At 49.4% G+C, this 11,254-nt stretch overlaps 1 protein-coding gene across 1 annotated transcript in view; it reads left to right on the plus strand.

Moving 5' to 3' along the window:
* YTHDF2 (YTH N6-methyladenosine RNA binding protein 2) overlaps positions 1-9,408 on the plus strand; it is a 20,603-nt gene extending 11,195 nt beyond the window's left edge. Inside the window, 1 exon segment of the mRNA XM_009276184.1 lies at positions 9,293-9,408. Within this exon segment, the coding sequence (XP_009274459.1) occupies positions 9,293-9,316 (24 nt within the window). The 3' untranslated portion in view covers positions 9,317-9,408.
* Positions 9,409-11,254: the final 1,846 nt, after the last annotated feature.

Consider the following 11,254-nt stretch of genomic DNA (forward strand, 5'->3'; position numbering starts at 1 on the left):
TCCTCCCAAGTGTTCTGGGTAACTTGCTGACACTGAGGTTAATAGCTACTGACACAGGTGTTGTGTTTTGGGTTATTTTATTAACAGCTACTTCTCCAGAAAAAGTAGTTTTCCTTAGAAGATAAGTATTTGCCAGCTATTTTGTTCAATGGAAGCACGAGGGCACGGTCCTGTTCAGTTCCCTTGATTTTCTATCTGGTGCAGAAGTGCAGTGGGTCACAAGACGTTGCTGAAAGCTGATTAGGATCCCAAGAAAACTGTGGAAGTACCTTGATAGGCGAGCCTTGTATATATGCAATACATCAAGAATAGCTTCATGCACAATGTTTTTCACTTGTTCTTAACGAAAATGTAGTTCTGTAACAGTTTGCTGTCTGAAAGAAGTCACTTTCTTCTTCTTTTCTGTCTCCTGTAAAGTGTGGTGTGACAGGTATTCATTTAGGAAGCTTCTTGTTCTGTACCGTGCGATCGTTTTTGCTGCAATTATTAGAGCCCTCTCGTTTTCCTGGATGTTCTTGTTCGTACCTGGTAGTAATTGTCCTATCTTACGGCTTTGTGAGTTAATAAACCAATTCCTTAGTGGTGCAAAACGCTGGACGCTTTCCAGCTAGAAGAGTGGCCACCTCGCTTTTACTGCAGCAAAGTTACCCAGGGAAGTCTCCGTTAACAAGCATTGTCATTATCCAAGCTGATGACTGGGATAGAGGGTTGATTGTAGCTCCTTCCAGTGACTAGCTGCCCAGTGTGAGGCTTTTTAATTGTGTCTAAGTCGTGTAATAGTGCATTTGAGCAGTTAATAATAAAGCATTTGGATCTTGTAAGCTGTTCTTCAGCAAGAACTTGGAAATGAAGACTGCATTTCTGGTTCCATATCATTAAACTTTTTTTTATTAAAAGGGCAATGCTGAGCTTTTTTTTTTTGTGGTTAACTGCAGAGCTATCTCTTGTAATGTAATACCAGTTTAGAAGACTCAGACAAAATCTACCTAAAACGCTGTCTTTTGTTTCTAATCTTGGGGAGAAAAGAAACCACACTATTTTAGTTTCCTTCCCTACGTGTACCTGTACACACGGGGAAGGCTTTGCTCTCTCTGTTACTTGTAATTTGATGCCGTCTGCTGTAAAATGACTTCAGAGAATTTCCCATCATCATCTGCAAATCTTTAAGAAATCGTGAAGTCCTGCTCATCAACCTTTTGGCTGCTGCAAGCCAGCCTGATTTGGGGTTCAGCTGATTCAAGTGCCATGTTCTTGATATGTTTAAAGCGAGGGGGGGGAAGTTGAAATATAAAACTGTGTTCCAGTGAATACTGCTACGTGTTCCCTTTCGAGTGGTAATAAAATGAGGGTACACACAAAGGGCTGTAGGGAGTATTGGCTCTTTTACTTGAGCTTGTGAATTCAGCTCTTTATGGTTGACAGAAGTAGGCAAATAGATCTCCTCTTGTCCTTTCACAATACTTCACGCTACAAGAAAAACACACAGTATTCTGTATTTCTTCTGCCTTATTCGTGATGGAGGCAGTATTTTAGCCTCAAACACAAGAACAACTGCAGTGGGTCAGACCGTAAGTCTGTGTAGTCTAATGTTGCATCTCTTGTGGCTGCGAGATCTGCAGATCCAATGGACATGTAGAGAGACAGTGTTTGAGCATCCTTGCTCTCTTTTTCCAAGTAAAAAGCTCCGTGTGCAGCTAACAATAACATGGACAAGAGCGAATGCCCGTAAGGACAGTGCAAGCACATATTTATCCATCTCTGAAGGTTTTCTTTGCCTTTAACAATTTGTGGCTCAGGAATTTCTTTGACCCAGAGGATGTATCTTTGTCTTTAGCGGCTCATGATTTCTCTTCTTGTCCAAGCTGTTGATGCATTCCTTGAGCATCCTCAGGATCCTGCAGCAGCAAGTTCTTCAGCTTAATTATGTGTTTTGTAAAGACACATGTCCTTTTGGTTTGCTTTGAGTCTGCCTCATGCGATACTCCCTAGTTCTTGCGCTGGAAGAGGCGGTGAGCAGTTGATTTCGATGTACTGTCCGTGCCTGCTCTGCTTTTACAGTAGCATCTCTTCCAGGCCCGAGACCTAGAGCACGGTGGCTCTGCAGATGAAAACCCTTCTGTCCTTTGCTCGTCCCTGTTGCTCTTTTCTGACCCTTTTCCAGTTCTTCTACGTGCCTGTGGAGATGGAGAGGAGCAGGGCTGCACACTGCTCAGGATAGAGGTGCAGCTTGGGTTTGTATAAAGGCACAATGATCCGTTCTGAATGATGTTTACTTTTCTTGATGGGAGGCATTTTCCTAGAGTTACGGATCGTAACCTTGAGCTCGTGTTTCCGATGGTTAATGGTCAGTTCGGAGCCTGTCATCTTAGAGTTAGGACAGTGCTTTTTCCCACGTGTCATTTGATTAACCTAAATTGGGCAGACCAAATTCACTGTAATGTTCAGCTGCTTTTTCTCAGAGTCCTCCACTTCTTCACAGTCGGCTGCTATTTGTATTACCCTGAAGAGCTTAGTATCATCAGTAAACTTTATCACTTTATTATTCATTCCTTTCTCTAGATCTTTTATGAATATATGGAACCACAAATTCCAGTGAAGCTCCGCAGGTTTTCTTCACGCAAGATCATTCAGTCCTTGGCATTACACTTGCGTGGTGGGACAGAGGACAGCGCAAAGGCGTTATTAACTCTACGGCAGCAAAGATTTTGAAACTTTAAAGTGGGGGTCCTTCCTTTTCTAAAGACTCATGTGGCACTCATTTTCAGGTGGTAATACTTACTGCGTGAGCTATGATTTAAGGTAACCAAAGTCATGAAACACATTTCATATAAAGCCAAATGAGAAGGAACGCTAGTCTGTTACCTGGTGTAGATCAAAACTCTGGAGCGATGCTCAGAGTGAGCCTCTGGTAAATGCAGAGTTCAATGCTATTTGCTTAAACTTTGATGTTAACTACTCCCATTACTTTTGTCCATGCTATTAAGTTTCTTAACTTCCCTGCTTTGTGAGGATTTCTGTGCAGACGGATAGGTCAAAGCCAAGTGCCCTGCTCTGTAGCGGGGAGATTGAGCTGCCCAAATGGGAAGTGTTGGCACGCTTAAAGCAGCAAACTGCAAAAAGAAACATGGCAAACTTCTCGTCCCTTGTAGTGACAGGGCAGAGTGAAGACTCCCTGCTGTAAGACAAAGAGGATTTTATTTTCCATCCCAATGACTTGAAAGGACTTGTGCTGCTGTTATGTTGCTTGTGCTCCGAAGCCAGCAAGTCCAGTTCCAGTCCCTAGTGGGAGCCCAGTCGTCCTAGCATGGAATGCCACTGGGAGTCTTCCCAGGCGGCTCTGCATTGCTCTTTGCTCTAAATATTCATGTATGTTCTTAGCTTTTTTTGCCATTCTGTTTCCTGCACGAGTTTTGCTCGGCGGGACAAGGCCCTCTATGGGAGGGTAATTATAAATGTTTTTGGGAATTGGGCTGCTTTATTCATGCAATCAAATGTGATGTTTAAGCAAGAAGAGGTTCATTCTTTGCAATTGGTTGCATCAGTTTTAAAGGTGCCTTGAAAGATGCTAGGGAACAGCAGTGTGCCTGCTGGTATCTGACAGCTAGGACCACCTCGCTTGTATAAAACCCACTGCAGGGGGGAAGTCCTGGCACTTGTGTCCTTCCTACCCCTAGCCCCAAGCTAGTTGCTCTGACATGGAAATTCAACATCTGATGTAAAGTGCGTGGCCGCTGTGGTGTTTATGTTCTCTGATGTTAAGGCGTGGTTTGGCTTACAGCTGTACCTGAAGAATTGCGTCTTGCTGTTCCTTATTTATTCTCCGTGACTTCATATCCTCCTGACTAAATGGTGAGGTGACCGGCGTGCAGCAACGCTGCGGCGTGCTCGGGTTTCGAGAGGAAACCAGAACTTCCTAACTGCCCAGCCATGCATGCTCAGCGTGGTGGCAGGGGACACTCTGGTGCTTCCTGCTGCCTTCTGCGTTTTTGGGGGCAAAGTCTGAATTGCGGGGGCTGACCAGGCACAGCTGCATCCCTGCTTGGCTCATGCTTTTTCAGTGGTGCGAGTTTGCCCCTTTTGGGGTTGTTTGGATATTTGGGTCTGCTCCGTTAGATTTTGATCTGTAAAACAAAAGGTCTTTCCTGCTCTGACAAAGAATCACTTTTATTTGCATATCTCCTGTCTTCGTTGTTCTTGGCGGTGAGCTCCGTTACGTGAACAGGAGGTAGGATGAAGATGTCTGCCTGTAACCAGATCCCTGTATCTGATTTTTATCCCCTTTCCTGGGGGAGGCAGACTAGGATGTAGCTTTCCTCTTTAACTCTGATGGCTTTCTAGTGCTGACAACAGGAAAACCTCGTGTTTGGTTTGTAAATCAGTTAGGACTCGAGGCTGTTTGTGGAGCAGATGAGCATAATAAAAGTGATGCATCGTCCGTCATTTGTGCTGACTCTGACCGTGCCTCGAGCTGATGCTGCTGGGAAGGCTGTGCTGGGCATGTCCGAGGCTGCCGTAACTGCTGATTTGTAAGGCAAGTCAGACGTTTGCCTCAGAGACACGGGCACGTGGAAATCCTGCTGCGTTGTTTGCCAGGGTTGCATCTAGTGCGCAATAGGCAGCAGCGCTGGGAGGAGAATTCAAACAGCAAAGCGCCACGTCGTTGCAGCAGGCGTCGTGGGCTGAGTTGGGCTGTTTGGCAAGGTGTCTGATGAGCGAGAGTTGCGTGTTTGTGTGCTGGGTGTCTTGGCCCTTCGGGGAATGATACTGGGATAAGCGTAGACCATACTCTCATGAAGTGATCTCCTGCTGTTCCTTTGTGGGCAGTTACTGGGCGAGTGATGCCTTTTGCTTGCAGGACCTTCTCAGTTTGAAACTGAGACTGCTTCCTGGCCTGCCTGATGTCTTCAGGCTGCTACACTGTGCTCCAGCTCAGACGGGTCCAAATAAACCATGGTTTGTATGCTGCACAGCTGGGAGCCATGCTCTTGGTGGTTCTCCAGGCCCTCCCTTTGATTATAGTCTTCTATTTCCCCATCTGTAGTGTGGCAATAATATCCTTACTTTTGCCGGAGGTTGAACGCTGGTTGTTAATCAAGGTAAGAGCCTCTGAACAAATGTGCAGCGTTATCACCTATTGTCATCATTTCTTGGTACAAACTCTTGAGCCTTTTGTTGTTGTTGGCTCCCCGCAGTGTGACTAGATAACGTAATCTCTCATCAGCCTTCTCCACTACCTCATTCAGTTGCTATTATCAGGACCTGGCTTGTGACATTGCTGCAGCCCCCCGGGGATGGCAGTGACGTGACTGAAGTGGCTTAAGCGGAATGATTACAGAGGGCTCCTACTTAAACATGCTTGCCTTGCCTGAGCTTGGTGCCTCTAAACACCGCCAGCCCAGAAGCACGCTCGCAGTGATGTGTGGGTGTCAACACTTGATTTGCGCGATGGCGTGCATCTTTCCTAGTCATCAGCGTATCGCTTTGCACTTCAGCCATTTCAGTGCTGTGGTGCTCCTGCCCCTTCGCTTGCTGAGGGGTTTGCTAGATGGAGACGAGAGTCTGAGCTGGTGTCTTGTTCTTGCTCCTCCCACATGGATCAATAAGACATGGCCCAGGTCTAATGAAAGTGCAGCCGAAGAGAATAAAACACTTTCTGATGGAATCTCTTTGCCCTCCAGGGACTATATGGCAGAGCAAAGCCCAGCGTGTTGCATGCAGATGCTGCTCTGCCTTCTCCTGGGCTGTCCCGTAGCTGGGTGGGCTGTGGGTTACGCCATCCCCCTGCCCGTGATTTCGGAGGAGGATGAGCCAGGATAAACGTTTGCAACACCGCTGACCTTTGCTATGTGTTCCGGTAGATCTGTGTGCTGCTCTGCTCTGACGTGGGTGCACGCTTGTTACTCCACAACACCCCAAGGACCAAGATGCGTTCATGGGATCTGCTGCAGTTGGGCTGGCAGATTAGATGGTGTAAAAATCCTTCAGGCCCTGGCTACCCCCCTTTCCCAGGAGGAGACTGAAGAGAGCAGCAGTGAATCTCCCAGAGAAGAGCAAGAAAAGCAATATTGAAATTAGTGGAGGGTAGAGAGCTGTTCCTTCCCTGCCACCCAGCCCCGGCAGCAGTGCCCTCGGCAGTGCCTGCTCGGCCGGGCAGAGCTCTTGGCTGGCTGCCTCCGCGTCTCCCGGGGTGGAGGCTTGGCTGTGCCTAAAGCCCTGCTTTTCGCGGAGGGCAGGCCGGCCCGAGGTAGGTGTTGAAGTCGGCCCCTCGAAAGCCTGCAGCAGGTGTGGTTAGGTGTCATGCTGCATTTTTCTGTTACAGACTCCTTAGGATACTGTTTGCAGCGCTGGTGGAGGGGAGCGGGTGGTTCTGAGCCAGTATTCTGAGGTTGAATAGCAGGAGGTTTTAAACAAAAGACTGGGTTGAGAAAAATTGGGCTATAATCCACCCTGAAGTTAAGATGTTCGCTTCAGGCATGTCTCTGGTCCCCTCTCTAGCTTGGGGACATGGGGACATCTGCTCTAGTCTCTCTTTTGAAGGTGATGCCTTCTGTTCTGGCACACTGGGATTTTGAGGCAGGTTCACTTTTGCACCGAGGCTGGGTCATGTTTCCTGCTCCCTGTGTTAACCGTACGCTGGCCTTGGGAGCAGCTTCACCCTCACAGCAGGGAGGAGAAGTGACTAATTGGGGGTCCCATCTGGTCAGCTAACGGGGCGATGTGCTCAGCAGGACCCTCGGCCACTGTCTGCAGCCGGCCTGGGACACTGGCCCTGGCCGCTGACGGAGAGGGGGGCGATTGAACCTGGCAGCTGGCTTATCCCATGTCTGCATTCGGGAAGACGGAGGCTAATGCTCAGGCAGTTGCGGCTCCTTCCCGAAGGAATGCATCACATTGCCATCTGTCCTTGTTTAACGTAACGTGCTGGCTGCCGAGCCAGGCAGCAGAGAAGGAACAGGGCTTGGCACCTTCCTTTTGATTTGTGGCTTTCCCTGCAGCGCTTGTTTTACTTCATGTTCAAGACTGGCTTTGCTTACCACCGTGCTAGGGTTTGGGGTTTTTTTTTTTGCTGTTGTGCAATGGTGGTTTTTAGCAACGAATAGCACCTGCAACAGATTTGGGTAGACTTACTGGAGAAGAGGAGAATTAAGTTGACTTATGTGGGGCAAATATTCTTGAAGAGAATGTGTGCCTTCGTCTAATCCCTCTCCCCAGAAGGCAACCTGTGCACGGTATCACACAGGGCTTGCTTTGCCATCCAGCTCGTGCAGAGGAGCTGGAGCCTCCTTGGGTCACCGTGTCCATGTGGCTGAGGGGCTGCCAAAGCCTGGGGTATTGTTTTGAGCTGAATGCAAGGCCTCCCTTTTTGGGAAGGTTTCTAAGAATAGATGGCTATACGTGCCGTTAGCCCAGGATCGAAGCTTCTCAGAGACGAGCTCTCCCCGGATTTAGCCGTGGTGGCAGAGGACGTTGTTTCTTCGAGCAACCTGCATGCTTCTGGCAGAGGTTGCGTGCTCCCCCGGCCAGCGAGCTGCCGAGGTGGAAGGGAAGGTGCCTCTGATCACCAGGTTAACGTGGGGCAAGGGGAAACGGGCAGGCAGCTCTGCGGCTGCCCTGACGTGGGGGGGACACAGCCCTGGGCTGAGCAGCAGGCCTGCAGGGAGGCATCCTGAGCTGAAACAACCAGATTATGTTCATCAGAGCCCTAACATGTCACTTGGAGAGAAGGGACACTAAGTTAACACAAGGGAGAACCCACGTTGCCTTGCTCTGCCAGTGGGCACCTACTGCAGGTGTTGCTTTGCTGTGGAGGCGGGATGGACTTGGCATCTCTCGAGACTGGCTGAGGTGGTGATTAACTCGCTCCACCACTGAGCGTGGGAGCTAGAGCCAAAACGCCGTAGTGCCCTTCACACAAGAGACTGCAGGGACTTGCCTGCGCTCGGAGAAGATGCAGTTAAGAGGCAGGGAGGGGCATCAGCCAAGAGCCCTTTAGCTGTTGACAGGTTTTATTTTTGAGGTGGTGTCATACGATCTGGAAATGGCGTGTTGAACATGGGCTGGGCAGCGTCTCTTAACCCTTTGAGATAGTCTAGACCCATTTCTGTGCAAAGCTGCTGGGTTTGGGTTTAACGGAGAAGGGAGTGTGGGACGTGGTGCTCGGCACAGAGGAGGATGCAGTAGCCCTTGATGCCTGGGGATATTTGGTGCTGTGCTGCCTGTTCAGCTTGGTGCAAATGTTTGCCTGGACAGTGTGTTCCTTCAGTGCTGGAGGAGAGATGTAGATGAACACCGAGGGGGTGGTAGCAGCAGTCGTTGGGAAACCCCTGTGAATCTGTTGTTTTTTGCATGAGATGCCGTCAGTAGGTTTCAGAGTTATTGGTGAGGTGTTCTGCTGGTAGCTGTGGGCTATTTCAGTCCCGGCAGACGTCAGTACTCCGTAGGTTTGAGCTGCAGTCTGCTTGGATGCTCACGTGTGAGCTCAGGTGAAGCCGCAGCTCTGTGCTTCTGGCAGAGGTTGCGTGCAACCCTCCCCGCGGTGCCCGGGGAGCCGGGCTGCCCTGCTCCGGCAGCGGCTGGGCGCAGGCGGAGCTGTGCCGCGGGCCCCGGCGTCCATTCCTCCCTTCCTCTCCCTTCTCCCCAATGCAGGGGCTCTGCCTGATCCCCACAGCGCTCCCGAGTCCTGCTCCCTAAAGCTGCCCAAGTCTTCTCCAGCCCAGAGCTCCGCTCTGCTGGTTTCCAGCCTGGCGATGGCTGAGATGTCTCGTGGGGGCTGCGAGTTCCGCGCCCAGGAGCGGGGATCTTTGTCACCCCCGCTCCCAGCCCGCACTGGCTGCGGCTGCAAACTTCAGCAGTGACCTAGACTCACTCTTTTTTCCACCAGTTCTTCCTTGGTTTGTCCTTCTTAGTTGGTTTTCCCCCCCCCTGTTCCTCTTCGTGCTGTTAAACCTCTAGCTTGGAGCAGCCTGGTGATGTCTGTCCTGGGAAGAGCCCGTAACTCTGCTGAAGGATGCTGCCGTGAGCAAGGAGAGAGGAAGAGGAGCGGAGCTTGCGGCATCAGCAGCCCTCGTAAAGGGGAAACGTGATGAGCTGGTAGACCCGAGCAGTGTAATACGTCGTCACGTTAGCCGTACGCAGTTGCAGTACCTCCTTTGCAAAGAAAAATACCCTTTCTCGGACTTTGCTCGCGTGGGACAGGCCTCCCATCGCAGATCCACGTGACGAAATGCTGATGTGTAAAAGCGGTGAATAAAATTGCTCTCGGCTAACGTGTTCTTCTTTTTTTCTTTTGCAGGAACGCCAAGGCCGTGTCAAGTAAAAGGCCATTCCTCCCACAGCTGTCTTTCAGAGAGAGAAAGAAAGAGCAAAAATATCCCAGAGAGAATTAGGACTTTTTTTTTCGTAATTTCATTGACTTCAAAGAGACTCTTACAAACTTGCAGTTTAAAAAAGAAAAAAAAAGTATTGGAATTTCACAAGACATAGGACTTAAAAAAACAAAAACAACAAAAAAAATCCCTTCTAGGTAGAGTATAGGTAAAAAACTGTCCCCTTTCTTTTGGCTTTGGTTGTGATTTCAGAGCATACGCTTTGTTTTTTGTCTTTTTACTATGTTTTTTCGGATTTTAAAGTCCGTAAGTGGCATATGCCTTTTTCTTTCTCTAATTTTTAAACCCCGCCGCTTCCCTTCCTTCCACCCCCTCGCGCCTCCTTCCCCTGGTTTTGATATTTGCACTTGGAACACCGAGTTGTAACATCCACCACGGAAAGTGGAGTAATTTTTTTTTTCTTTGCTCCCCCCTGCTCCCACCCCCCCCCCCACCCCCCCCCCGCGGTGCGGGGGCCCGCCCACGATTGGTGCCCTGATGTCACCTGGTGGCAGGGTATATGTTGTGTCTTCAAGGTGGTTCATTTTTCTCTGACCCTTTGTTACTCAAAGTCAAGTACTAGGAGTCCTAAGAAATGTTCTGTTCTTGTGCATTATACGGATTTACAGATTAAGCCTGGATTAATTTGATTTTGAAAGCTGAGAACAGTGGTAAAAACTTGTTTTGTTTACAGGAAAATGAATTTTGGACAAAAAAAAAAAGAAATATTGTAAAATGTGTAGTGAATATGTTTCTTCAGTTTCTTGTTAAGCCAATGAGGAATGGGCGTTGCCTTTCTTTTCACCATTAATCACTTCTCAATAATAAACGTGAGATCCTGTTGAGCATCACTGTTGTCTGCCGCTCCCTTTCCAGCGCTGCCCGCTCCGTGGCGTAGCGAGGACACGCACCTCGTTGCTTCTCCTCTGCACGGCAACTCAGGGGCTCGCTGCTGTATTCGTTCTTCAAAATAACGAGTGAAGCGTGGTTTCTCCTTGGGTTTGAAGCAGGGCTGTGTGACCCGTCTCCGGGCGTCCCGAGCTCAGTCCTGGCTCGGTGCTGGGGTTTGTTCCCGGCACCTCGGGATTGGTTTTGCTCCTCGACGTGGGAAGATGTCCGGCGGCGTGGGCTGGCGCCGGGCAGAGCCCCTGCCTGCCCCCAGCCAGCCCTCCCCGGGGCGAGAGGGGCAGTGCCCGGCTGGCCTCGCTGCTCAGGACTCGTTCCCGTTTCACGGGTAAGTTGGGGATTATCCAGCTCCTTCCAGGTGCGTGTGAGATGCAGACGCCCACTCACGTCCCGGACCATCTCCCCCGGGAAAACCGCTCGAGGTCAAGAAATCAAAAATCCAGGTTTTCTTGTTTTGGCAGATCAGAGGGAGCGAAAGAGCCACAAACGCATCTACTGTCTGAGCCAGTAACAGTGCTTTAATTGTCAATACCTGATGGGTCGCCGTCAAGGAAAATTGTGCGACATTGGAAATATCTCCCTTACTCAATCGCAGTTGGGAAACATCTGGAACCAGCCAGCTGCCGGCTCCGCTCCTCTCACCTTGGGTGGAAAATCAGCCCGGTGAGCCCCGCTTTCCCATCGCGCAGGACAGCAAATACTCGCACACCCTGTATGAACTCGCCAAGAAGTCTTCTGATGATTTTTTTTTTAATTTTATTTGGGTTTTTTAGTCTGATGACTTTTTTTTTTTAATTTTATTTGGGTTTTTTATTTTTTTTGGACTAATTCTTCCTTCTGAAAAGCAAACAAACAAAACCCAGCTCCAAATAGCCCGGCCCGTGTTGGGTAAGGACCTGGGCTGCTTCCCAGGGCGGGCTGGTGTCAGAAGCAGTTGTGGGGCCGTTTACATTTTATTGGGATATCTTACTTGTTTTCTCCGG

The sequence above is a fragment of the Aptenodytes forsteri genome, unplaced genomic scaffold, assembly GCF_000699145.1.
Source record: "Aptenodytes forsteri isolate BGI_AS27 unplaced genomic scaffold, ASM69914v1 Scaffold321, whole genome shotgun sequence".
Taxonomy (NCBI): domain Eukaryota; kingdom Metazoa; phylum Chordata; class Aves; order Sphenisciformes; family Spheniscidae; genus Aptenodytes; species Aptenodytes forsteri.